Genomic DNA, 24669 nt, shown 5'->3' with positions numbered 1-24669 from the left:
CAATCTAAAGATAATTCATGTGCCACTCGCCTTCAAAATAAAAGCTTTTTTCTTTTAACTTTTTATTCATCTTTTTTCCACTGCTGCACATGATGCAACTTTGCATTATGTTACACTATTTACAACTTAATGATAAAGAGAAACAAACTTAAAGTTAAACCTAAACAAGCTCAAAAAGCTTGCAGCGAATTGTCCGATCCAACGACAAACACAGGTGTGAGTAAAAACTGTTGCGTTTTATTTCTGGATCAGGTTCACACATCGGGTCGGATTTATCATCACACATTATTCTTGGCATTTGTTATTTTATAGAATCAGATCCAAACATACAAACATTCTTTAATTTTTAACCAACAGTGATTTCTCTTTCCTCCACATTTCCAGATGTTTCATGATTCTATTTCCATTTCTTACAAATAAAAACAAAAACATGAAACATGACAATTACAGAACATGCAGTTTTTTTTTTAATAAACTTCACTCAAGAATGAAAAGGATCAAAGACTTCAGAGAAATGTGCAAAATCTATGGTTCTCACACCGTAATCATCGGGATAAGCATCACAGCTGTACCGCCTGTAGACAGCTGCAGGAGACTCGGCACGCATCATTCAGTCAACCCAGCTCAGGCGTGTGACTTTCATTTATACACTAATTAAAACATCGAACGCGTCTCTGGGCGATCTGAGGATGAACGCGACTCATCCGCTGGGTTTTTCTCTGCGTGCAGGAAACAACAAAACACCTGGAGGGCGACGCTCCATGACATTCAAATGTTAACCTTATATAATATACTCGCATGAATTCAGCAGTTTGCATGTCTCACCCTGTCTCCCAAAGCTTACACCAACACCTCACATTTCAGTAAATCTCAACAGGCAATTTAAGCATTCAAATGAAATAAAAACTATGATTTACAACTTTACATTCTGTCACTTGAACGCAGCGGACTGATTCATTACACTTCCATTAACGCAGGACATGAAATCTTTGATATTTTACAACGATGAATGGCACAAAACAATCGTCTTAAAAAGGTAGAGTCAGCAGCTTCTGATGAGCCCAGGAGGAGGAGGAGGAGGAGCCCGAACACTGCGACTGACTCCACCTTTAAATCAAAACAGCGTGAGGACGTGTTCGAAGACACGAGAGACGAGGCGTCATGGAACACAAAGAGGGAAACAACAACAACAAAAAAACCCACCCAGAATTTAAAAATAAAACACGTTTCACAGACTGGATCAAGTCTTTGGGTCGGTTCTTTGGGTCGTGTGGGAGGCTGCCGGGTCTGGTAGTGTTGGTTGCGGCTCAGAGAAGGAGCCTCTCAGCAGGATGAGGCTCAGTTTCCAGTGTAAAGGTCCACGGTGCTGGAGCTCAGGCCGCGGCTCTCCCTGAAGTTACCGCCTCCTCGAGTCTGACACACAAACAGAACATTATTCCACATGTTGGAAAGGACAGCTGAAGAGAGACAGGAGGGAGAGACATGCAAGGAAGACCCTAAAGACACCCGTCTTCCAACACTGAGGTTTTTAATTTTTACGTTTTATATTGTTTGTTTTTAACCCTGAAAATAAATAATAAATAAATAAAATATATTCTTATTATTATTGGAAAATGTGCACTTTTTGAGCCACTGCTGTGGTTTAAAGTTCGTCAGCCCTCAAGGAGACTTTGTGTTTCCTCACCTGGAACTGGTCGTCACTGGTTTTGTTCAGGTAGTTCAAGGACGCAGCTCGCTTCATGCTGTTGATGAGAAAACAGAGTTCATAAATGATCTGACAGGAGAAATAAAAAACTTCTAATTTAAAGTGAGTCAGCTGTCACAGTTTCTTCTGACCTTGTGCTGCGCGGTTCAGGAGGTCCGTTACCCTGAAGCTTTTTCACCAGCAGCTCGCTGCTTCGGCGCAAAACGTCTCGGAGCTTTCCCAGAGAGCCTGCACGCTGGAGAGCGCCGCTGCCGTCCTGCACACACAAACACATCAACACGACCATCAACAACACGGGGATTCATCAACCGGGTTTTTTGAAGCAGGCTGTAAACATGTTCATGTCTGCTGTGAAAACAGGCTGTTTGAATGGGTGTGTATGTGACTTCCTGTGCTGCTGCACCCAGCCTCTAGTGGACACTCCAGGAACTGCAGGAGTTTACACTTCAGCATTGATTTCATTTTTCAACATCTGCGGTTGCTACTTGGTTTCTTCAAGCGCATTCACATAAAAGGGGCGGAGTTAGCGTTGTATGACCACGTTTATATTTAGCGAGCACAAACGCAGAGAACGACTGTCAGACATAACCGGGTATAAAAGAGCAAGTCCAGGCTTTTTATATCTCTGTGCCAGCATTAGCAGCTCTGATGGCGTGCGAGACGGCGTTGGACGTTATATTGAAGCTGCAGCTCTGACGGAAAGAAACCAATAAAAATAAATATGGAAAAAAAAAGTGTTACTAATTTTACATCTTGGAAAAGTCATCAAACACACGCACATCATTTTTTCAGATAATTAGAGTCATTACATAAAAAAATGATTTGAATGATGAGCGCGCTTGAATCGTTGCGTTCTTTGAGTCACATCAGGCAGTTTTAAGGGATGAAATAAATTAATGTAGGCTCGATCATCGATAATCGATGCTCAATCAGCTCACAGACATACTCCGCGATAAAGAATAAAGAGATCCGATTGGTCAGTAGGCGGAGCTTCATTCATGTTGGTCCTTTTTTCTGCGTTCCATTTGATCTCAGTAGTCAGCAGTGTCCAGACGGAGGTGTGAAATGGAACGCCCCCCCATGAAGTCACATGGATGTCATCGTTTAAGTTCTATCGCTATTGCTTTTTCCAACGAGCAACTGGAACACGCTCAAGCGCCGAGATCCGTCAGCATCATCCTTCAGTGTATCATGCGTTACCATGGTGATTGACCCCAGCGAGACATGCACCACCTTCAGAGTTAACCTTGACGTGTTTCGTGTACCTGCTCGGAAGGAGCCTCATGATTATTCATGGTCGTTCTCCTCCGACTTAAGACGCTGGGAAAACAGAAAGACACTCGCAGGAAGCAAACTGGGAACGCTGGTTCACGACTGTTCTATGGTGTGTAAATATATTTATAACGGGTCTCTGTTAGAGCGCTGGTTATCGACCTTTTCTGGCTCACGACCCCACTTTGACGACCCCGGACGTCCTAAACAGACAGCGGTCTTTATAATGTTCGTTGTTGTGACAGATAAAGAAAGGCAGTGAGGTTATGACCCACAGCAGCTTCTGTTCAATTCATCTAAATACACAGCATTTATTTTTATTGATCAATAAAGAAAGATTTCAGGCGACCCCATTTGAATTCCAACTTGGGGTCATGACCCCAAGGTTGGGAAAGCCCGTATTAGAAAATTAGACACTGCAAACATCCCATCATTATCAAAGCTATCGATATCGTGGATTTTTATCAGAATCTACGGTGGCTGGGAAGTGCAAACTTTAAATACGTGCAACACTTTTACGAGACAATCGACAGAATCCTGCAGGGAGAACCAACTGCTGGGAGGGACCCCCGACAACGCAGGTTTGCTTTTCGTGCAGTCGCTGGGATTTTTAAAGGACGGAGGGTCCGACTCTGGAGGGTCCGACTCTGGAGGGTCCGACTCTGGAGGGTCCTTCCGTATCGTCCGCGTCCTTGACCCGCTGACCGCCCACTCTCTGACTTCAGGGTCACTTCCAGCAGTTTGTCCCTTCCCTTTCAGAGGATGCTCAAGATTCAGTCGTTTTGTCAGGAGTGCTGATGTGAAAACAGGAAGTGGGTTGGCCAATCAGATTTCAAATGGAGGAAACGACTGATCACCAGCAGGGGGAGCTGTGGCTCAGTGAGATGCTTTGCACTGATTCTATATAACGTTTGGACGCGACGCAGAGAAAAGACAAAAAAAAAGGTCCCAAATGAAAAACTTTATTTGAGAAGAGCAACAAGTGTTGATGCAATCATCTTCACAATGCAGAATGGTGAATATAATAATGCAGTCCTACTTACTAACATAGTGCTTATAGACCTCACCATGGATGAACTGAATCACACGATATATGTCAAGAAGAAGAGACAGTTCAATAAATAAGCATTCCACTAACACAACGATACTGTCATAATTATGCGGTGTACATATTCACTTCTTTTGTTCGGGGTTGCATTCGAAGTAAAGGAGTACTCGTCGGAGGAATGAAGAAGAAAGGCAGGTAGCATACTGAGAAGCCGCAGAGTGAATGCACGTTTTCAAAATCTACAAACACAGCCGACAGTTACGCCTCCGGGATGTTACAGTCGTTTACGTTCAGCGACGTTCAGCTGCAAACGAGCGGATGAAGCTCTGTGTTCATGAGAAACAGCGTCCGGAGAAGAGAGGCGGCGTCGACCGCCGAACGACACCAAAACACACGAGCACGACAGTGAAATCCACGCTTCAAGGTCATGACGACACCAGCTTCACTCCTACACGACAGATAAAAGACGACGGGATTTAAATGTGTGATCATTAAATCGACCTCTCAGGGCGTCGCTGCGCTGAACGCTCCGCTGCCTCTCCGTCAACGTTATTCCCTTTTTTTTAAAACTTTTTTTTAAAAGCTTCTGAATGTTTTTTTTTTCTTCTGCGAATCAACCCGAAAACGCCGAGTCAGGAAGAGAAAATTGAAAGAAATTACCATGGCAACAAAAGCTGCGAGTGATCCGACCAGCTGTGGTGAACTGATGTCGGCCCTTCTGGTCTTTAACAACATCAAGTTAGCATTTTTTCAAACGAGCTACCGCCTTAATATTCAGCCACGAAATCATGTTAAAAAAAAAAATAAATGTAAACAACGATACAAAAAAATGATCTTTAACTATAAAAACAAAAAAACTCGCTTCTCGCTCCTGCCAACAATTTTAGAAAAAGAAACTCTGCAGTACCATTAATGTCCACACGGCGAAGGCATCGGGCCACTAAAGCGAACGAGTTGGCAACAGAAAGAAACGATGCGTTAAAAGGCTAAACGCAGGCACCGTGACGGAAGCGAGCGGCGGGGTCGACCTTCAGAACGAGAGCGACGCAGAGCAAGCGAATAAAAATAAATTATTCTTTTTAATAAATATCTGTGCTGCAGTCGGGCCGGGCGATCAAACGTTTTTCATGATATGGATAAATCTGCCTGCGCGAGGCGTCGTGCAAAGCGGCGTTGGTGCCGCGGCTGAAAGAAGAGGACGCCTCTGAGGAAAGGTGAAAAAAAGCAGCAGACGCGAGGAGCGGCGATGAAGCCGACGCACCGAGCAGACGGCGAAGAACTCGTGTCACCTCCCAACGCTTCACGTTGCACTTCAAAAACCGTAAAGAAGACAGCGGCCAACCACCACGCATGTTCTGCACGTGCAGGAGAGGAAATGACACGGCCATGCCAGCAGGCGGCGCTAGTCTGATACGATACTGATTCAACAAAATGGCAGACAGGACGGCGGGCGGCGACGGAGCTGGACACAACGCCAAAACTAGCGCTATGCTTTCTCACGTAGACGGCCGTTAATCTCCTCCTACAAACGAGGAAGCAGTAATCACGATTTCAAACGTATGAACATCGACGCCGGCTCGAGGAGAACGATGATTGGATGACGTGGAATCAGAACGTTTAAGAACGGACGAGCACCGTCAGCTCAGCTCGCCGCCGAGGAGCGTCACGAGAAGCCGAACCTCAAACTCCTTTATGCAACGCTTTGACAGCGTTGAGTAAAGGGGTCTGTTTATATCCAGGAGGCGGAGCTCTTGTTTCAAGGTCGTTCTTCGGCGTAAACGTCTTCACTTAAAACAAAGGGAACATCCTCGCTTTAAAAACGTGTGATTAGCATCTTTTGCACATGTCAAACTTCCAGTAAATGTCTTGTTTGCTACCCTTTAGTATCAGGACGTCAAACTAGCAGCGTTATATTTATACGTATATATCGTGGTAAATGTTGATAGAACAGGATTCTTCTTGCTGGATCGCCCGGCCCTACTTTAACATTTGTTTTATCGGACCGCGTTAAAGTGAAAAACGACTCGCAGCCTGCAGATCTCTCGTTCCTGCTCTTCTATCGATCCACAGAAATCGAGTGTGCACCAGTGGCTGTTCTGTTCTGAAAGAGGAAAAGTGTGCGGCTGTGACTTCCTCAGAGCGGGAATGTTTCACACACGATGTTTGTTTTTTATTATTATGCGAGGTGAGAGTGATGTTTTGTGTGGGACACGGGGAGGTTAATGAGAGGACAGAATCAGAGCAGAGGAGAGAAGACCAAACGTCCCAGCAGCTGTCAGACGAACAGGGGACAGAGGAGACCGCCAGCAGGGGGCGCTCTCTGCCGGAGAGAGAGAGGAGGAGGAGGGGGGGCACCGTGGAGCAGCAGAGGAGCTGTTGGTTTGTTGGGACAGAGACACACTTCCTGTTGCTATTTGTGTTGAGGGAAGGAGAGAAGGATGGAGGAATAATCTTGATGGCTTAGGCCTGAAGAAGAGAACGAGAGAAAGACACACAAAGAGAAAAACAAACAGCACACGTGGTGAGATTCAGAGCTCAGGGAGGGACTGCCTACACTACACACCTGTACTACACACCTACACTACACACCTGTACTACACACCTGTGCTACACACCTGTACTACACTATACACCTGTGCTACACACCTGTGCTACACACCTGTACTACACACCTGTACTACACACCTGTGCTACACACCTGTGCTACACACCTGTGCTACACACCTGTGCTACACACCTGTACTACACACCTGTACTACACTACACACCTGTACTACACACCTGTACTACACTATACACCTGTGCTACACACCTGTGCTACACACCTGTACTACACACCTGTGCTACACACCTGTACTACACACCTGTGCTACACACCTACACTACACACCTGTACTACACACCTGTGCTACACACCTACACTACACACCTGTACTACACACCTACACTACACACCTGTACTACACACCTGCACTACAGACCTGTGCTACACACCTACACTACAGACCTGTACTACACTACACACCTGTGCTACACACCTGTGCTACACACCTGTACTACAGACCTGTGCTACACACCTACACTACACACCTGTGCTACACACCTACACTACACACCTGTACTACACACCTACACTACACACCTGTACTACACACCTGTGCTACACACCTGTGCTACACACCTGCACTACAGACCTGTACTACACTACACACCTGTACTACACACCTGTACTACACACCTGTGCTACACACCTACACTACAGACCTGTACTACACACCTGTACTACACACCTGTACTACACACCTGCACTACAGACCTGTACTACACTACACACCTGTACTACACACCTGTACTACACTACACACCTGTACTACACACCTGTACTACAGACCTGTGCTACACTACACTCTTACACTACACACCTACACTACACACCTGTACTACACACCTACACTACACACCTGCACTACACACCTGCACTACACACCTACACTACACACCTGCACTACACACCTACACTACACTCCTACACTACACACCTGCACTACACACCTACACTACACACCTGTACTACACACCTCTGCTACACACCTGTGCTACACACCTGTGCTACACACCTACACTACAGACCTGTACTACACTACACACCTGTACTACACACCTGTACTACACACCTGTGCTACACACCTACACTACAGACCTGTACTACACACCTGTACTACACACCTGTACTACACACCTGCACTACAGACCTGTACTACACTACACACCTGTACTACACACCTGTACTACACTACACACCTGTACTACACACCTGTACTACAGACCTGTGCTACACTACACTCTTACACTACACACCTACACTACACACCTGTACTACACACCTACACTACACACCTGCACTACACACCTGCACTACACACCTACACTACACACCTGCACTACACACCTACACTACACTCCTACACTACACACCTGCACTACACACCTACACTACACACCTGCACTACACACCTGCACTACACTACACACCTGCACTACACTACACACCTGTACTACACACCTGCACTACACTACACACCTGTACTACACACCTGCATTACACACCTACACTACACACCTGTACTACACACCTACACTACACTACACACCTGCATTACACACCTGTACTACACACCTGTCTTTAAACGATCTTTATTTAAATGTTTGACGTTGTTTCCTGTCTCCGCCCGTCTGTACGAGCAGGTGACATAAATAACGTCCTCCATCTTTGTTTCCCGTTTTGTTTAAAGGTTCCTAAACAGTGGAGTTGAAGTGCAGCTGCAGTGTTTCTGTTTCTGCACAGAGACGAGCAGAGGAGTTCTGAGGACGGCGTCACAGTGACTCAGCTGTTTCCTCTCCTGGTACCAGAACCTGTGAAGCTGGCAGCACGCTGCAGCCCAGCGATGACTCTGCAGAGAGCCTTCTGCAAACATCAGCATGTCTTTTAAACTTTAACCAAAGGCTGCAGCTGAACTCCTGCACACGATCCGAGTCTGTGAGACCGAGACGGCGTGCAGGTTTGGACCGATTCTTTTCTCAGATTTTGTTTCATAAGATCTAAATAAACTTATTCTGGATCTCGATCGTCCGCTGAACCGAGGACGGTAAAGAGAGAGCTTGTTCAGTTTCCTCTTCAGGCTTTCACCTGTTCGGCTCTAAACCTATGAATCTGAATCAGAGTCGGCTGGTTCAGAACAACATGTCCAACATGTCCTTCATCATCTTCATAACTTTTATGGAGTTTTTCTTTATGTTCCATCTCGCTAAACTTCTTGGTTGATTTCTCTCTCTGTCGAGTTTTCTGACCGTTGAAATGTTTGTTCTGTTTTCTTCTTCGTCTGTCCGAGCTCTTTGTAAACCGTTTATACAAATAAAGTTGTGTTTGTATTTTCTGCTTCAAAGTCTTTTTTAAACGTTGTCTGTTTTCACGGAGGCCGAGCTCGCTTCATTCAAAACATCCTGATGATAATAAAAACAAAATCCTCTGCACTCTCGCCTCTTCTCGCCCTGAGTCGTACGTTTCACCTGTGCACTTCAAACCCCCCCCCCCGCTGACTGTCTAAACTGAGAGCTAAAGAGAGAGAGAGAGAGAGAGAGAGAGAGAGTACAATCCACTGACGAGAGAGGGAGGTTTGATTGACAGGCTGATTGGTTGTCATGGCAAAGTAATCAACAGTGAAACAGGTTAAAGACAAACAAGGAAGCAGAAAGCGAAGGAGGAAATCTAGAGAGCGTGCAAACAGCGGGCACAAAGCACGACACACACGGGGTGGAAGCATGCAGCTTAAACACACACACACACACACCTACTGTCCAACCTGAACACACACATCAGCCGAGTACCTTACATGCATGAAAAATGGATGCCTTCACAGCTATCCCAGCTTTGACCTTTCACACCGTGAACTCTTAGAAAAGGCGTTTTTTTTTTTTTCTTCCCGTCCGTGTGCATCAAACGTGACTTCCTGACACGGAGTCAAAGATCCATCGCAGTGAAGCCGACGTCGAGGGAATCTGTCCGGTGAGCGTCAGCGAGAACTCGGAGCGGAACGTGTGTGAAAGTGAAGCGGCCGACGACCTCCTTCTCCATCGACTGTCCCGTCTCACTCACAATCTTTAAAAGCTCGACAGGAGGAGAAATCCATTCCGAACAGAAACAGAAGTTCATCGAAGTTCCAGCTGTAAATCGATTGATGAGTTTCGTAAAAGCTGCGTTGGGTCAAAGGTCACAAGACATGTCACGTTTGCTTCGGATAAATAACCTCTCTGACGCCGGGCAGTCCTCTGCAGAACAGAATCGTCTTCACAGGAAAAACCTGACGTTAAAAATGTTTGAGCAAACGAGATTCTGGTCCATCAAAATTCCAACAGAACTTTATTTAAACCACTTAAAGGTTTGATTTGATCCACGGGACGTACTGGTGTCTTTAGGTAACAGCTGAGCCAATCAGACGTCTGCGTCTACATGTGAGTCCAGAGAGCATCAGGTCATCGATGAAATCAGCCGAGAGAGACGCACAGACCCGAGAGAGTGGTGCCGTCACAAGCAGGCGCACACTCGGGTCGACACGCATGCTGGACGTTTGCTGGAGTGTAAAAATGAAGCAGTTTGAAGAGAAGCGTTCACATTCACCCAGCAGCCAACAAACACCCGGCCCTCCGCTCTACTCCGTGTTACTGAGAGACGACACACGCGTGTGCGTTAGTGTGCACGTTAGGGCTGGCAGCGTTACATGCATGTGTGGAGGGGCGTGGCTGCACTGAAGCGAGGAGCGAGAAAGGCTCAGACGAGGCTTCCCTGCTGGCACCCTTCTCCCCGCCCCCCCTCCTCTGGTGGAGCTGAACCAGAGGACATAACGAGGACAGGGGGGGGACATGTTGCAGGACTAACAGCCTGCAGAGACACGACAGCATCTTCTAATGAGGATGTGAAACAGCAGGATGAGCCGTCACATATTAATCGTGCACGCTGGAGAAATTCGGAAACACGTCTTTTGTGTTTCGTGGTGAAAACACGACACATGGTCCAGATTAGAGGTTCAGACCGGGCTGCATCGCTGCGAGTCCCACAGCGGCTGAACATGTTCCCCGGGTGCCACAGAGGGAGCCTGAGCCTTTCTGCTTCCACGGCTTGTTGAAAACAACAAGACGTGAGGAGTTCATTGTCGAAGCAATGAACAACAAACACATGGAAACACACGGATCACCACGGAGACTCAGCTGGTGTCAAAACACAACGACAACACGTCTGCATGCCAGGACACTCAATCAGCTTTACACTTTTCACGTGAACCTCGGGAGGAGAACAAAGAACGTCTCCAGCAGAGAGATGGACCAGTACAGAGACGCTCACACCTTTTTAAAAAATATATTTTTAACGACGTGAAGTCGAGAAAAAAAAAGAAGAAGGTCGTGCAACTTGACCTTTGGCTCCAGATTGATGTGGCTCAGACGCAGTTTACGAGCGTGTGCTACTCTGACGTCTTATAAAAGGTGACACACTTCTGTTTCTGTCGTGCAGTTTCAACACGGCGAAGACAGAGGGCGCTCTCACACACTCAAAGCACTCATAGATAATGAGTGTAGAGCTACATTAAATGGAGGAGCGACACAGAAGCTAAGCTAGCTACCTTTGTGGTCGAGGTTTGGAGCCACATACACTTTAACCCCTTACTCGCCCGTTGGGTCCGAACGGAGACACTTTGATCAGCTGACTGAGCAGCAGTCCGTCTCGTCAGTCTGTTGTTTTATTTATCGTTTTTTTTAAACATCATTTCTCCTGATGGTTACGATCAGTGGCGCTCGACTTCTGGAGCAGGTTTACATAAGACTGCATGCATGGAGCTGCTCCATCTCGTAGACCAGTAAAGAGATGGAGCTACTTTTAAACAAAGAACTGGTTTTAGATTTCACACTGGCTCCAAACCAGCATCAGAACCTTTTTAGTGGGAAAAACAGAAACTTTTAAGAAGTTTGATTTCAGTTTCGCTTGCCGAGCAAAAAGCAGCTTAATTTTCTTAGTGTGATTCTCTGTACCGGTCCACGCGCTCTGTGGCTTTAATAACCCCGCCTTGTTCTCCCCGTGAGGTCGCTGTCAGTTTGGACTCGACTGTAGTGGATCTGTACTCACCCCGTTCCACTCCACGCCCATACTCACTTCCTCGCCGGTCTCAGAGCCGCTCTCGTACTTAACGCTGGACAGGCTGTCCCTGCTCCTTCGCCTGTCCCCCTCTGTGTCCTTCAGGATCTCCACCACACGCGTCCCGTGGATGGGGTCGACGCCCTGAGGGGGAACAACACACAAGTGCACACACACACACACGCCAAAAAGAGATCAACAACAGAGCTACAGATGAGGGGACTTAATGTTGTTGATGTGAGCGTGGGTGCAAAGTTAAATGGAGGATTTAAAGGGACGTCTCTTTGAGGAGGCGTCACAGAGACGAGCGGACGGTCAACGTGAGTGTGAGATGGATCAGTTAGAGACAAACCACTTACTGTGTTGCTCTGGATCCAAAGCAATGTAGAGAAAGGGGGAAAAAAATATCACGAGAGTTACTGACTTAATTTTAAGAATAAATAAAAAAAAAACAGGAAGTCAGAAGTCATGTGCATGCACAAACTGAAAATCTGAAGTCCAGGAAAAGCTGCTGACCTGCTTGCGGGACCTGACGGCGCACTCCTCCAGGGTCTCAGCCGCCTCCAGCTTGCCCTGTCGGCGGTACAGCGCCCCCAGGTTCCTCAGGGTGGTGTTCACAGTCGGGCTGAGCACACACACAGAAGTCGGCACATTTCACACAGATGTTACACAAACATCAGAAAAGCTCCTACGTTTGGATTCTGGACCGCAGTACCCACTTTGAACTCTAGGTGTCAGAGTTACATACCGCTCCTTTAACTCCGTTTTAAAAACGCTCCGCCTCACCTGTTGACTTTGCAGGCCTTGTACCAGCCTCCGTACTCTCCGTACGGGGTGTTGTCTCTGTGCTTGCCCTGGAAGTAAATAACAGAGAAGAGGAAGAAAAGAGAGGGACGGTGAGAACCGGATCGGCTGCATTTTCCTTTGTTTACATAAAACTGGAATATGCCTCCTGGGGCTCATTGCGAGTGTGAAAGACGACGCTCTCTTAATATTTCATAAACAGACTTTAATTCTCTGATTCAGACACATTTCACTTGTCATTCCAGCGGTTGGTGTTTCCAGTATTTGCTGGGCTCGGGTCGCTCAGTTTGAGGCCTCACCTTGCTCTCCTCTCTCTCCTCCGCGTGCATCCAGATGGGTTTGTTTTCAGCTGCAGACACAAAGAGGAGAGGAGGTCGACACACAGAACGACAAGGTGGAAAAACAGGTGACCACAACGACCTCCTGATAATCCACCGAGAAGTTTATTCCTTCAATGCAACTAAAGAAACACGTTTTAAACTATTTTAAAATCAGAAACGACCACTTCGTGTTCCGCTCTCAAGCTCGGCGACTTCGGTCACTTTTTACTTCGTGGAGTTTGCACAGCTACTCGAGTCTGCGTGAAAGTTCTGACGTAGCGTCCGACTGCGAGTTGTGCTGTCGAGCTTCGCAGGTCGCTCGTTAACTTTAATCTAGGAGTCTGTCAATCAAACCAGCACGCCACCAGTTAAACTCACTGAGCGGTACGCCACCATTTTCTTTCAATCAATCATTATGACCTCATGAGGGGGAAAACTCTCAAACTCTCTCACGTGAAGCGTGCGACAATGGGGGCTCCACTCGTGGTAATGACGACACACGTGTCCGATATATCGGTTACATCTGCGAAACACGACGCGGTGCATTGATAACGTGCGTCTCATACGGTCAGTAAATGCGTTGATCTCCACATGCACGGTTAAATATCTGTTGTTGTCATGGTTACAGACACTTGTCATTGACACGCTGCAGGTTTAACAAGGAAGCATTTAAAACAGATATTTAAGCTTCACCTCCAGAAATCGAATCTCAGCACTTTTAAGTTCAGTGAAAAAAAAATCAGAAATATGAGAAGAGCTCAGAGCGCCTCGGCAGCGCTGAGCCGGCTTTTCTTCCTCTCTGAAAGCGGGCGATCTAATCCTCGGAGAGGAAACGCTGAGAAAAAGAAGCAAGAGTTCATCCTCGAGACAAAAAAAAAAAAAAACCCTCTTTATTTCTTTTTATTGTTTGTGTTTGGCCTTACCATCCACAGATCCAAACTCCTTCTCGTGAGCACGAGTCAGAATCTCTTTGTACAGGATCTCAGCCTCCTTGTATTTCCCCTGTTTGAGGAAGCAGGACGCCTGGAGGAAGAAAGACGACAGACACAGCGTGGTTAGTGTTGGATCCAACGGGTCCCGAGGACAGACACACAAAGAGGCCCGCCGAGGAGCAGCAGCACGTTGACTCCACGCAGCATCTCCATCACGGATCAGGTGACAATCAGACCACATGTACAAGAAGCTGCAGCAAAGGACACTTGACCCCATGTGACCTCAGGAGGCCCATGTGACCTCAGGAGGCCCATGTGATCTCAGGAGGTCACATATGAAAAGTGAAAGCTTTAAAGCGGGCTGATGTGGACGCGTGAACTCGTCTCTCACCAGGTTGTTCTTGGTTTTGGCCACGTTGGGGTCATCGGGGCCCAGCCTGCACTCGTAGATCTCCAGCGCCCGGCAGTAGTAGTACTCCACCTCCTCGTACTTGCCCTGGTTCTGACACAGCAGAGCCAGGTTGTTCAGCTGTTTGGCCACATCTGGGTGGTCCTTCCCCAGCACCTGCCAGGAGACATGAGGGGAGTAATTCACTTTGGAGCATTCATTGCTCTCAATTAAACCCTGACCCTCCCCTCTGATTTGAGAAAAGCCCCCCGGAGGAAACCTCAACTCAAGTTGATTTGCTCTTTTGCCTATTTTTAGTCGCTGCAGCTGACACGTGGGAAAAATATGATCCCTGTTAATTGGCTAATTTCTAGGAGCTGGTTGGGAGATGAGGCCGGGATAGCAGAGCGGCGATCCAGGGACGTGGCCTACCTTTTCTCTGATCTCCAGAGCTCTCTTGCAGAGCGGCTCGGCCTCCTTGTACTTCCCCCTCTTTCCATACAGAACGGCCAGGTTGTTCAGTGTTGCAGCAACCTGGAAGCAACATAAAACAGAGACGATGTAAACGAAGCAACTTCCTGTCCCGGCTCTGCAGAGATTTATGTGTCCTCGACGAAGAAGTGATCAAGAAACTTTTTAGAAAAAGCTGGAAGCCTGTCGATGTCAGAGGATGGAAGTGACGTGTGAAACAATACGAGGTGAGCTGTGAGCTGCCGGGACCTTCACAAGGAGCCTCAGAGGAAATCCACTCCAACAAGTCTGTCCTCAAAGACGATGAACCTGCTTTATTTTATTGTGTTTTTTTTCTGATTGGAAGGATTTTTAAGATTTTCTACTCATGTGAGCCAACACTGAGTAGTTCTGATCGATTGCTTTAAAGCCTGCAGCCTCGTGGTTCATACGATCAATAGTCAGGAGCGGAGATGGATGGACGGACACACGGACACACACACACGCACATGGACACACACGGCCACACACACACACACACCGTGCCTCCCTGCTGACTGGGCCTTTCTGAACCAACGCCAGGCGACTAAGCGAAGGATCTTTCTGATCTGTTGGGCGTGTTTGCATGAAGCTGTGGTTGCCGTGACGACAGTGTATGTGTGTGTGTGTGGGGGGGCCTTACAGCGGGATGGTCCTTGCCGAGCGTCTTCTCCCGGATGGACAGAGCGTCGTTGAGCAGATGGGCGGCCTCTTTGTACTTGTTCTGATCCCTGCACGAGTGAGACGGGACAAAGTGATGAGAGCGAACGTTTCAGACAGGAAGGCTACGTGACAAAGCTGCGGCAGCTGACCTGTAGACCAGCGCCAGGATGTTGAGCATGGTGGCCACGTCCGGGTGGTCGTGTCCGGAGGTCTTCTCCAGGTCCTCCAGAGCCTGCTTGCAGAGCGGGACGGCCACCTCGTAGCGGCCCTGGGAGGCGTACTGGATCACCAGGTTGTGCAGGGTTCTCAGGCGGGCGGGGATCTCGTAGCCTCCCTGCTGCGCTGCAGCCACGGCGGCGCTGTTATGTTGGTGCTGCACTGTGGAGGTCACACAGACGGGTCAAAGGTCAGCAGGGAAGTTGACGACCTGCATCGGGAGTTTAAAGGTCAAGTTGTTTGGGTCTGTCGTTCTTACTTCCTTGGCCGTGCTCCTCCTCGTCGTTGGGGAAGAGGTCGTCCAGGGAGTCCTTCGGGGTCTCTCGGTCCTTCTCCTCCTGCTGAAACGACCAACACAAACATTCAGCCCGACCCTTCAACAGGCAGCAAGCTCACAACCTCGGAGAATCGACCCCGACAGAAAAAAAAACTGGCTTTTAGCGGATTTAATGTCTTTAAAAAAAGGACAGAATTTATCAGTGACTCATTCCCACCAACAGATCAATGAAGACTCGGAGTAGAGAGACTCGTTCCGGGAAGAAGGAATAGCTGTAACTCAATCATGGGCTGAGTCCTTTTAAGGCGGACTTACAGTCATTTTACTTATTACTCTAAAAACACAAATCAGCGACGTGTTATTGGCGAGGGATTTGGACTTACGGTGGGGGAGACGTCCTCGTCGTACTTCTTCAGCTGGTTCATGAACTCCAGGTGCTTCTTCTCCTCCTCCAGCTGGGCCACGCTCTGCTCGCTCTTCTGCAGCTTCTGCTGGGTGTTGGCCAGCTCGTCCCGCAGCCACTGGTTCTCCTGGCAGAGCCTCCTCACCTGGGCACGCAGCTTCTGCTTCTCCGACTCCACGGCGTTCAGGTGGTTGGACAGGGCCATCATCACCTGAGGCGGAGACGGCGAGGAGGACAAGTCTCGTTTAAGCAGCAGCAGCAGCGAGTTAAAAGAGCACGACCTGAGGCGGATGCGAGTGAATCATGGTCACAGCACACGCTCAGTTTAGAATGAGGAAGCAGAAACACACAGAGCGTGTGTTCGCTTACTCTACATTTATTTTCCTCTCGTATTGTACCTGCCGTCTTCGATCGTCCTCCAATCAGGAGAGAGAATTAGCAGCGGCGTGCAGCCACCCTGAGACGCACCCGAGACGTGCATCTTTGGACTTTTCAGAAAATAACTCCTAAAAAAGTCGGTCAAGATACGGTTGCCATAGAGACAAGACACGTGTGCAGCGCTTTTATTCACGGCACTCCATCCAAACTATCCAGAGCGACGAGCGTGCAAAAAAAAAAAAAAACAGGGGGTGGAGTTCTCCTCTGACTCCAGTTTGTTAAAATATAATTTGGTCATTTTTAACGCTCTGAGCTGGATCCACATCGTCTCGGTTCTTATAAACGCCATAATCCAACACACAGCTGTGGACTTTAGTTTACTGCATTAGATTTTAACTCGTCGGCTTCCAGATTTTCCAGATGGAGATCTTTGTGGACGAAGCAGTAAATAAAATCTCTTAGCTGATCCTCTCCTGCACACGGACGTTTTCGTTTCCTCCCGCCGTCTGCAACCATCAGCATGAAAAACATCAGCTTTTACAGCGTGCGTCATTCAGCGGAAGCCGCCTTACCTGAGCTTCTCCCAGGCCCAGCTCGATCATCTCCACCGACTTGCGGAGCAGGTTGGACTTCTCGTGCACCAGGTTGGCCTCCTCGTCCTTCTTCAGGCACTTGATGGTCTCCAGCAGGCTGTGCAGGATGGAGTTGTGCTCGTTCTTCAGGGCCTCCAGACCCTGGATCACCAGCTTGGTGTTGGAGATGATCTCCTCCTGAGAGAGCTTCTCCAGCTTCTCTTCCCGTGGATACACCATGGTGGACATGTTCTAACGTAGCTCTGGGAAACCTGAGCAAAAAAAAGAGAAGAAGAACCGGCTGTTACAACAGGCGTCCCACTGGACACTGTGGAAATATCTGAACAACAACAGCTGCATGTGGAGGGCGTTTTCATAACCGACCTCCACATGCAGCTCTGCTCGCTTCACACTGAAACTCCTCTCTTCAAACTCAATGAAAGCAACGTCACACAGTATTAACCGTCTGAAGGAACGGATGACAGGAGCTACTTCCTGTCATCCGTTTAAAGACGTCAGCGTGTGCAGCTCTGACACACACACACACACACACACACACAGTGTTTTCTCTGCTCCTCTGATGAGATCCATGCACGATCAAGCGCCCATCAAAAGGAAAATCAAACGTGTTTGATCACAGCAGGTCATTAGGTAATCACGTTATTATGACTTGAAGACTGAAGGCAGTTTAAAATGGAAAGACTGAGACGGGCTCTAACTGGAGCATGCTCTGAGGGCTGCACAAATCAGGACGTCAAAATTAAAGACAGCTTTACATTACTGTGGAGGACAGAGTGCTGGGATTGGGTATAATAAGCTCTGGCTCTCAGTCTAACAGAGGGCTCACAGATGCTGCAGTGAGGGAGCCTTCGGGTGCCAAACAGAGGCCTCGCCGGCTGCAGAGTCACGGAGACGATGACGAGACAAAAGAGCTCAGTGATACAGCCGAGCAGCTGTTTGACAAACACACACGAACTCTGCGTCCATCCTGCAGCGTTCTGAAGGGATGTCAGCGCGTTGGTGAGTGCAGGGAACGTCTGTTATTTTCCCCAAACAGTCTGAATATAACCTATGACTCACAGAGCCACGTCACTGTCGGCCACACCGAGTAAATGTCAGAGGAAAATATAACAAAAAACAGCCCTGCCCTCCAGACCAGGGTCCACATAATGTGAGAGCTCTGTGTGATGGCAGCAGAGAGGACGAGGGTGGAGGACGAGGGTGGAGGACAGAGGAAGAATGTGGAGGATGAGGGATGAGGATGGAGGACGAGGGTGAAGGACAAGGGTGGAGGATTAGGGTGGAAGATGAGGGTGAAGGACGAGGGCGGAGGACATGGACAGAGGATGAGGGTGGAGGACGAGGACTGAGGATGAAGGTGGAGGACGAGGACAGAGGATGAGGGTGGAGGATGAGGGTGGAGGACGAGGACAGAGGAGGACGAGGATGAGGGTGGAGGACGAGGACTGAGGATGAGGGTGGAGGACGAGGACTGAGGATGAAGGTGGAGGACGAGGACAGAGGATGAGGACAGAGGAGGACGAGGATTAGGGTGGAAGACGAGGACAGACGAGCAGGGGAGGGGAGGACGAGGATATGGACAGAGGACGAGGACAGAGGATGAGGGTGGAGGACGAGGACAGAGGATGAAGGGGGCTCTCAGTAAAAAACACACCAGCTGAGGGCCAGAGACGCTCCAGCATCACTCAGCCACGCCCTGCTCTGCTCGTCTGACACGTTTTGACATCACACGACGACCAAACACCGACTGAAACTAAGAGCTAGAAACACTCTGTTGCTATGACGACGGTCGGTGCAGAGATGCAGCTAAAGAAGCTTCACGATAACCGGTTTAAGGTTGTTTTGTTTTTTTAACCTCGCTCCAGAGACGCCACAACACGATCACAACGTCCTCAAACTCAGACTAACCGAGTCTTCAGCTTGAAGCCCATCACTCGCCTCCTCCTGTGAAGTTATTCATGTCACATGATGACAGCCGGGTAACGGAGGAGGAGGAGGAGGAGGATATCCTTCATGACGGGCATGATGACACACGACATCATCATCAGAGACATCGATCATGAACTGTGTCAGGAAAACAAGCACGACCATGTGACCAGATCTCGGCTGCTTTCTCAACTTCTAAAAACCGTTTTTTTCCTCCAGTAAAAAAAAAAAAAGCTTCTCCGATTTAAATCCGCTTACTCAAATCTATTCAAGAATTCTGAAAATGCTTCAGGACGGAGCCGTCAGCTACTCCCCGGTTATTTCTGTGCAGCTTTTTGATCCAGCAGGCGTCGCTTCTAAACACAAGGGGAGGAGCCAGCCCGTCCATGTAAACACAGCTCTGACAACAGCACAGCCAGCAGGACTCCAGCGTCTCCCTCACTGTGGACAGTCAGGACTCACACACACATTCACACCGCACACACTGGAGTTATGATTTATTCATGTCTCGCCCTTTGAGCTCTTCAGAGGAACAACTTTTGTGTTCAAATTGAATCGTTCACGCAGATCTTGCATCATGTGACCGGGTTAATGTAAATCTAAAAGGACTAATTATTAACAGACAAACACACACACACACACACACACACACACACACACACACACTCTGGCAGTAAGTGATGAAACATTAAACAGGTTGAGTCGTGGTTCTTTATGCACATTTTTTAGTGCCAAAAACAGAATGAGCACAGGGCGTACCGGGGCACACGCAGAGCGGGAAAATGTGCTGACTGTGAAGGTATTCAACGAGCAAGAAGGGACACGTTTGAAGGAACCTTTACATGAAAGAAACACGGAGCGAACACGGGTCACTCAGAGAGAGAGAGAGAGAGAGTCAGCAAACACAATCTGCTTTACATAAAAGTCGACATACAGGCCTCAAACAAATCCTGTGTTTGCAGAGAGAGGAGGAAGTTCGCACAAAGACGAGGAGGACGCCGCTCTTCAAACGAGAGCGTTCAGCACGATTCTGAAAACTCTCGCTGCGGTGGGAAAAAGATCTCTTTGAGAGATCAGTCGGAATCACACACAACAGAGAAGTCTTTCATGTCAGCCAGGAGAGAAACACGCAGCGTCACCTTGATGAAACAGAGACACACCTGTATCTTTAAAGAGGCTCTTTGTTTATCTTTGAAAAGAACCTTCAAATTCATCTTTAACATTTAACTTTTTGTTTTCACAGCTCGAGAGAGATGAAAAACAAACCGTTTTGGACGCCCCTCAGTTTACCAGACATGAGAGCAGTTATCAGGTGAACAGGTGTTGCAGCGATGGAAGCGGGCAGTGGAACTGCTTCAGATAGAAGTGATTGTACCCGAGCTAAAAAGCCTCTGCATGTTTCTAATAAGCTCCAGCAGCAGAAAGCTGCTCAAACTAGGATCAATGTTGGAGATGAAACATGGAGAGAGGTTAGAACGCAGAAAGCTTTACAGACCCATGCAGAGCTGGCTAAACACTGAAGCTACAGTGTCCACCACATGCAGAGCTGGCTAAACACTGAAGCTACAGTGTCCACCACATGCAGAGCTGGCTAAACACTGAAGCTACAGTGTCCACCACATGCAGAGCTGGCTAAACACTGAAGCTACAGTGTCCACCACATGCAGAGCTGGCTAAACACTGAAGCTACAGTGCCCACCACATGCAGAGCTGGCTAAACACTGAAGCTACAGTGTCCACCACATGCTGACCTGTGTGAGAGGAGGGGGGAGACGTTTAAAAATGTAGACTGCAGTACCCATTTTAACCACTAGGTGTTCACGAAAACAAAAAGACTCGCCAAGTAAAGGCTGTTACGTTTTTCAAAACTTTTCAAAACCACTTTTTAAAGAAGAAATAAATACATCAGGAAGTTAGACAGGCACAGTTTACAGGCACAAGAAACAAGAAATTGCTCGACATGAGACGCCTAGGGACGGGCGGCGTGTTATTAAAACGTCATCTAAATAGTTTGAATAGTAGCAGAATGATGAAATATAACACCAGCTGTACGAGTCAGGGAGGAGCAGAGAGTAAACAAACGACGACGAGGAGGAGGAGACGATTTTAAAACGCATCTCAGTCCAGATCTCCTCGTTCTCTCGTTTAACAAACATGCAGCTGAGATGCGGCGTGCTGCTCTGACAGATGTCCTGTTGATTCACGGCTCCGTGCAACAGATGGTGAATTTCATTCAACATACAGACAGATCCTTTATGCTTAACGGGGCGTTTGCTTGAAGCAACGCTTTCAAAACACAGTCTGCATTGATCTGATTTTTTCCCCCGACTAAGAAAAACAGGAAACAACTTGGATGAATGTTGATCTTTATGAACCAATAAAAGCCTGCTGGAGGAGGAAGCTATCTTCCCTCCCAGCTGGATCTGTTTTCGTCTGCTGGACCTGAAAACTAACCTCGGTTTCAGTGGCAGATCAGCATCCCCGTTTGGCAGGAAGAAAGGCTGATGAGATAATGACTCCTCCTCCAGCTATAGCGCTGCACGCACGCCAGCACAGCGCACCCGAGAAAAACTGCTGAGCTAATCCAAAGTGATGCTTCGGAAAATGACGAGGACGAGGAGAACGGGAAAAGAAGTCGGAGACGAATGAGAGAGCGGTGGATGCAGATGACGGAGGAGAGAGGCGACCAGGACGGGGGGAGGGGGGTCGGGTGGGGGGAGTCGCTTGCAGGCGGCTGATGACCTTCCCTCTGCTCTGTCAGAACACCATCAGCGCACATCGACAGAGAGACGGCCCCACCCACAGTGTGGAGGAGCAGGTCGGGGTGGGGGAGGGAGCCGTCCTCATGGAGACTCTGCTCCTCTGCACTCATCAGACACAAAGGAGGGAGGTCTAATAAGACTGGATTACACTATTTATAGGCTCAAAAAGGAGGCGCACATACCGCCAGGGATGTGACTGTCTCACGCCGCTAAGAGAAACGATCACACGGCTCCACAAACTGACACAGACACACATTTCCAACCACTCAAAAACAGGCGAAATGAACCTTTTACACTCTCATGAACGAGCGCTGCAGTCGTCAATATGTGCAGCACCTCCGGACGCTTATGAGCTGAGGATGAAGCTCTCTTTGTGATCGCACAACAAATACCTGCCCGTCGATCTCCGGCTCCCCGAGGGGGCCGAAAGAGACGACCCCGGGAGCAAAGAGCTGCAATGAAAGGCGGGCTGTAAACGTGTGCATGAGTGAACCAACAACACACAACAATCATGTTAAAGCGTGCGTTACCAGCTCTTTACCACGTGTGTTCAGTTTTTCTAGTGAGTATAAATCTCTGCAGGAGCTCACATACGAGCATTTATATGACGGTGTTTTGATGAGCTGCATCTTTATAGACGAGGTCGATGACTCAGCCTCTCAAAACAGGGACCAAAGGTCATCCAGTGCTGCAGTGATTATAGTGCATCTGTCTCGGACGCCGGCTCAAAGCCCAGGACGAGAGACGGCGGCTTAAAAAGGAGCCGCAGGTTTATATGCCACAGAGCTTCAGTCTTCATTATCCTCCGTCTCCAGAGGTCTCACAGTCGCATCATCGCGGGGTCGCTGGCTGCTCCTCGCTCCGCCCTCACATCACTGCAACACAGCTTTTTAAATGCATCCAGCGTCAGCACACCGACGATCAACTGAATAACCCTGAACTGTGCGAGCGAGCGTGCATTTCACATTTACAACTTTCACACTGAGTCGTAGAAAAGCAGGAAAAAAAAAACTTTCCTCTCTGTCCTCTTTCTGCTGCAGTGTTGCATACTGTAGGTTTTGTATGAAGCCAAACTAATTAGAAGACTTAATGTTTGTATGACGGACTTATTGAGGCGTTTTTCTTAAGCCAACTTCTCACAGAAAGCCTTGAAGATCAAATAGTTTCCAAAGCACACGCTCAGGAGACAGAGGGTGTGGCGCCTGATGTTTTTTTAATCGTGAAAGACTAACACAGGAAATGGAAAAAGGCCGATGTCTCTGTGCCATCCCTCCCCTCCGGAGAAGCACTTCCTGTCGACCTGATAGAGTTTCAACATGGACAGATCACTCCGTCTTTCTTTGTCTTTTCCTGCACAAACAGCCACCCTACACACGCCGTCCACATCGCTTTCAGACACAAAGACGAGCCTGCCAACCAGCAGGGCGTGGCAGGGCCGGGTCAGGCGTGAAGGAAGCGTCCACAGTCTGAAACCAGCTGCTACCAAAAGATGTGCGTCAACATTGTAGAAGCAGAGTAAGAAGACCAGCCTGAAGCTCTTTGACCGCTGTATAAGATGATGAATTCACACTGACGGTTTCTATGCAAAGTGACCGTCTCATTCACACGCATTCACACGCAGACGAGGCAGCGGGAGCAACTCGGGATGAAGCGTCTCACCCAATGTTGCTGAAGGAGCTGGGGATCAAATCCTAAACCTACCAACTGAGAGACGACGGACTCTACCACTGAGCCACAGCCGCTTTTCTACGCTTCAGTCTACGAGGACGACCCTGCTTTTATTAGGGAGCCGAGCCTTAAACCTTTTTATTTTAACAGGAAACCCATGCTCAGCAAACACGGGAAAGACTCGGAAACTGTAAAAGTACACCAGAAAGACAGAATATCTAACTGTGATCAAAATCAGGTTATCGACAAACACGTTTAACTAAATCACTGATTCGATCTCGCTCTGCACAGATGTTGAAGTTTCGAGGGAAGCAGCAACTTGTAAAAGGGACTGAGCGTTGCTTTGGGATGGGCTTTTATTTTGGAGGTTTACCAGTATGACGTCATGAGTTCATAAAGGCTCTTTGTGGGGATTTATCAGGTTTTAATACTCTCTGCTGATCTAAGAGGCCAATCTACTCAGTTTCTTCTGCGGTGAATAAAAATAGGACAAATACAATATCCTATTATTTTATTAATTTGATTTAAAAAGAAGAGTCAGCTTTCATTTGAATTTCTTCTGTCTTATAAGACGTGATCAGTCTAGTAAGAAGATGTTTAAATATATATTCATTTATAAAGTGAAAGTGTGAAAGAGTGTAAAGACAAAAAGGAGTCAGTTTAATATTGATAATAATCATCATTAAAGGCCGTCACGAGCTCTATCAAAGGTCGACGCCACGTTAAACTACTTGATCAAATGTTATTTTTTATGTCGATGAAGAGCTTCAAACAGCTGGAGGAGTCTTGTGTTCTTTTCTTTTTCTGACATTAAGAAGTTAAATATTCCCCACAGAAGAAGAAGAAGCTGTTCAGTTTAAAGCTCCGGTTAGCTAACAGCTAACCGCTAGCATCACCACTCCCTGCTTGTTAGGATCTAAACCGGTCCAAACGGCCCACAGGATAAATATATAAATGTTTATTTATATATCTTTAAATGAAAAGCTGCTTCGATAAACATTCAGACTACATGACTGGAGTCAAACGTGTTTTCAATAAGTGAGTGAAAAATAAAGACTTACCGAGAGCTGCGCTCAGCCGCTTTAGATCCAAAATGTCTGCGGCACAGACTCAACTTCCCAGCAGCCTTTGCGGCCTGAGCAAA

At 47.9% G+C, this 24669-nt stretch overlaps 1 protein-coding gene and 1 long non-coding RNA gene across 7 annotated transcripts; both read right to left on the bottom strand.

Moving 5' to 3' along the window:
* Positions 1-139: 139 nt before the first annotated feature.
* On the bottom strand, positions 140-24669 carry klc1b (kinesin light chain 1b). Of its 6 annotated transcripts, XM_079363344.1 has the most exons (16): positions 24587-24669; positions 17149-17420; positions 16179-16409; positions 15778-15856; positions 15452-15680; positions 15283-15370; positions 14583-14684; positions 14154-14327; positions 13754-13853; positions 12810-12859; positions 12493-12560; positions 12223-12331; positions 11698-11850; positions 1837-1961; positions 1685-1742; positions 140-1413 (listed from the first exon to the last, which is right to left on the bottom strand). In XM_079363344.1, the coding sequence occupies exons 2-16, from the start codon at positions 17395-17397 to the stop codon at positions 1339-1341; spliced, it is 1890 nt and encodes a 629-aa protein (XP_079219470.1). In that variant the 5' UTR covers positions 17398-17420; positions 24587-24669; the 3' UTR covers positions 140-1338. The 6 variants fall into 6 exon arrangements, with proteins under 6 accessions (XP_079219470.1, XP_079219465.1, XP_079219467.1 ...); XM_079363339.1 differs by lacking the exons at positions 140-1413; positions 1685-1742; positions 1837-1961 and adding exons at positions 8810-10153; positions 12066-12074 and having other exon boundaries at positions 15778-15859; XM_079363341.1 differs by lacking the exons at positions 140-1413; positions 1685-1742; positions 1837-1961 and adding exons at positions 8810-10153; positions 12066-12074.
* Positions 6188-6892, bottom strand: LOC306836353. The gene is made up of 2 exons (XR_013780766.1): positions 6851-6892; positions 6188-6627 (listed from the first exon to the last, which is right to left on the bottom strand). It is a non-coding gene; the product is annotated as an uncharacterized lncRNA (long non-coding RNA).

Source organism: Symphodus melops (genome assembly GCF_947650265.1).
Source record: "Symphodus melops genome assembly, chromosome: 15".
Classification (NCBI taxonomy): domain Eukaryota; kingdom Metazoa; phylum Chordata; class Actinopteri; order Labriformes; family Labridae; genus Symphodus; species Symphodus melops.
This window is presented reverse-complemented; position numbering and strand designations above follow the sequence as displayed.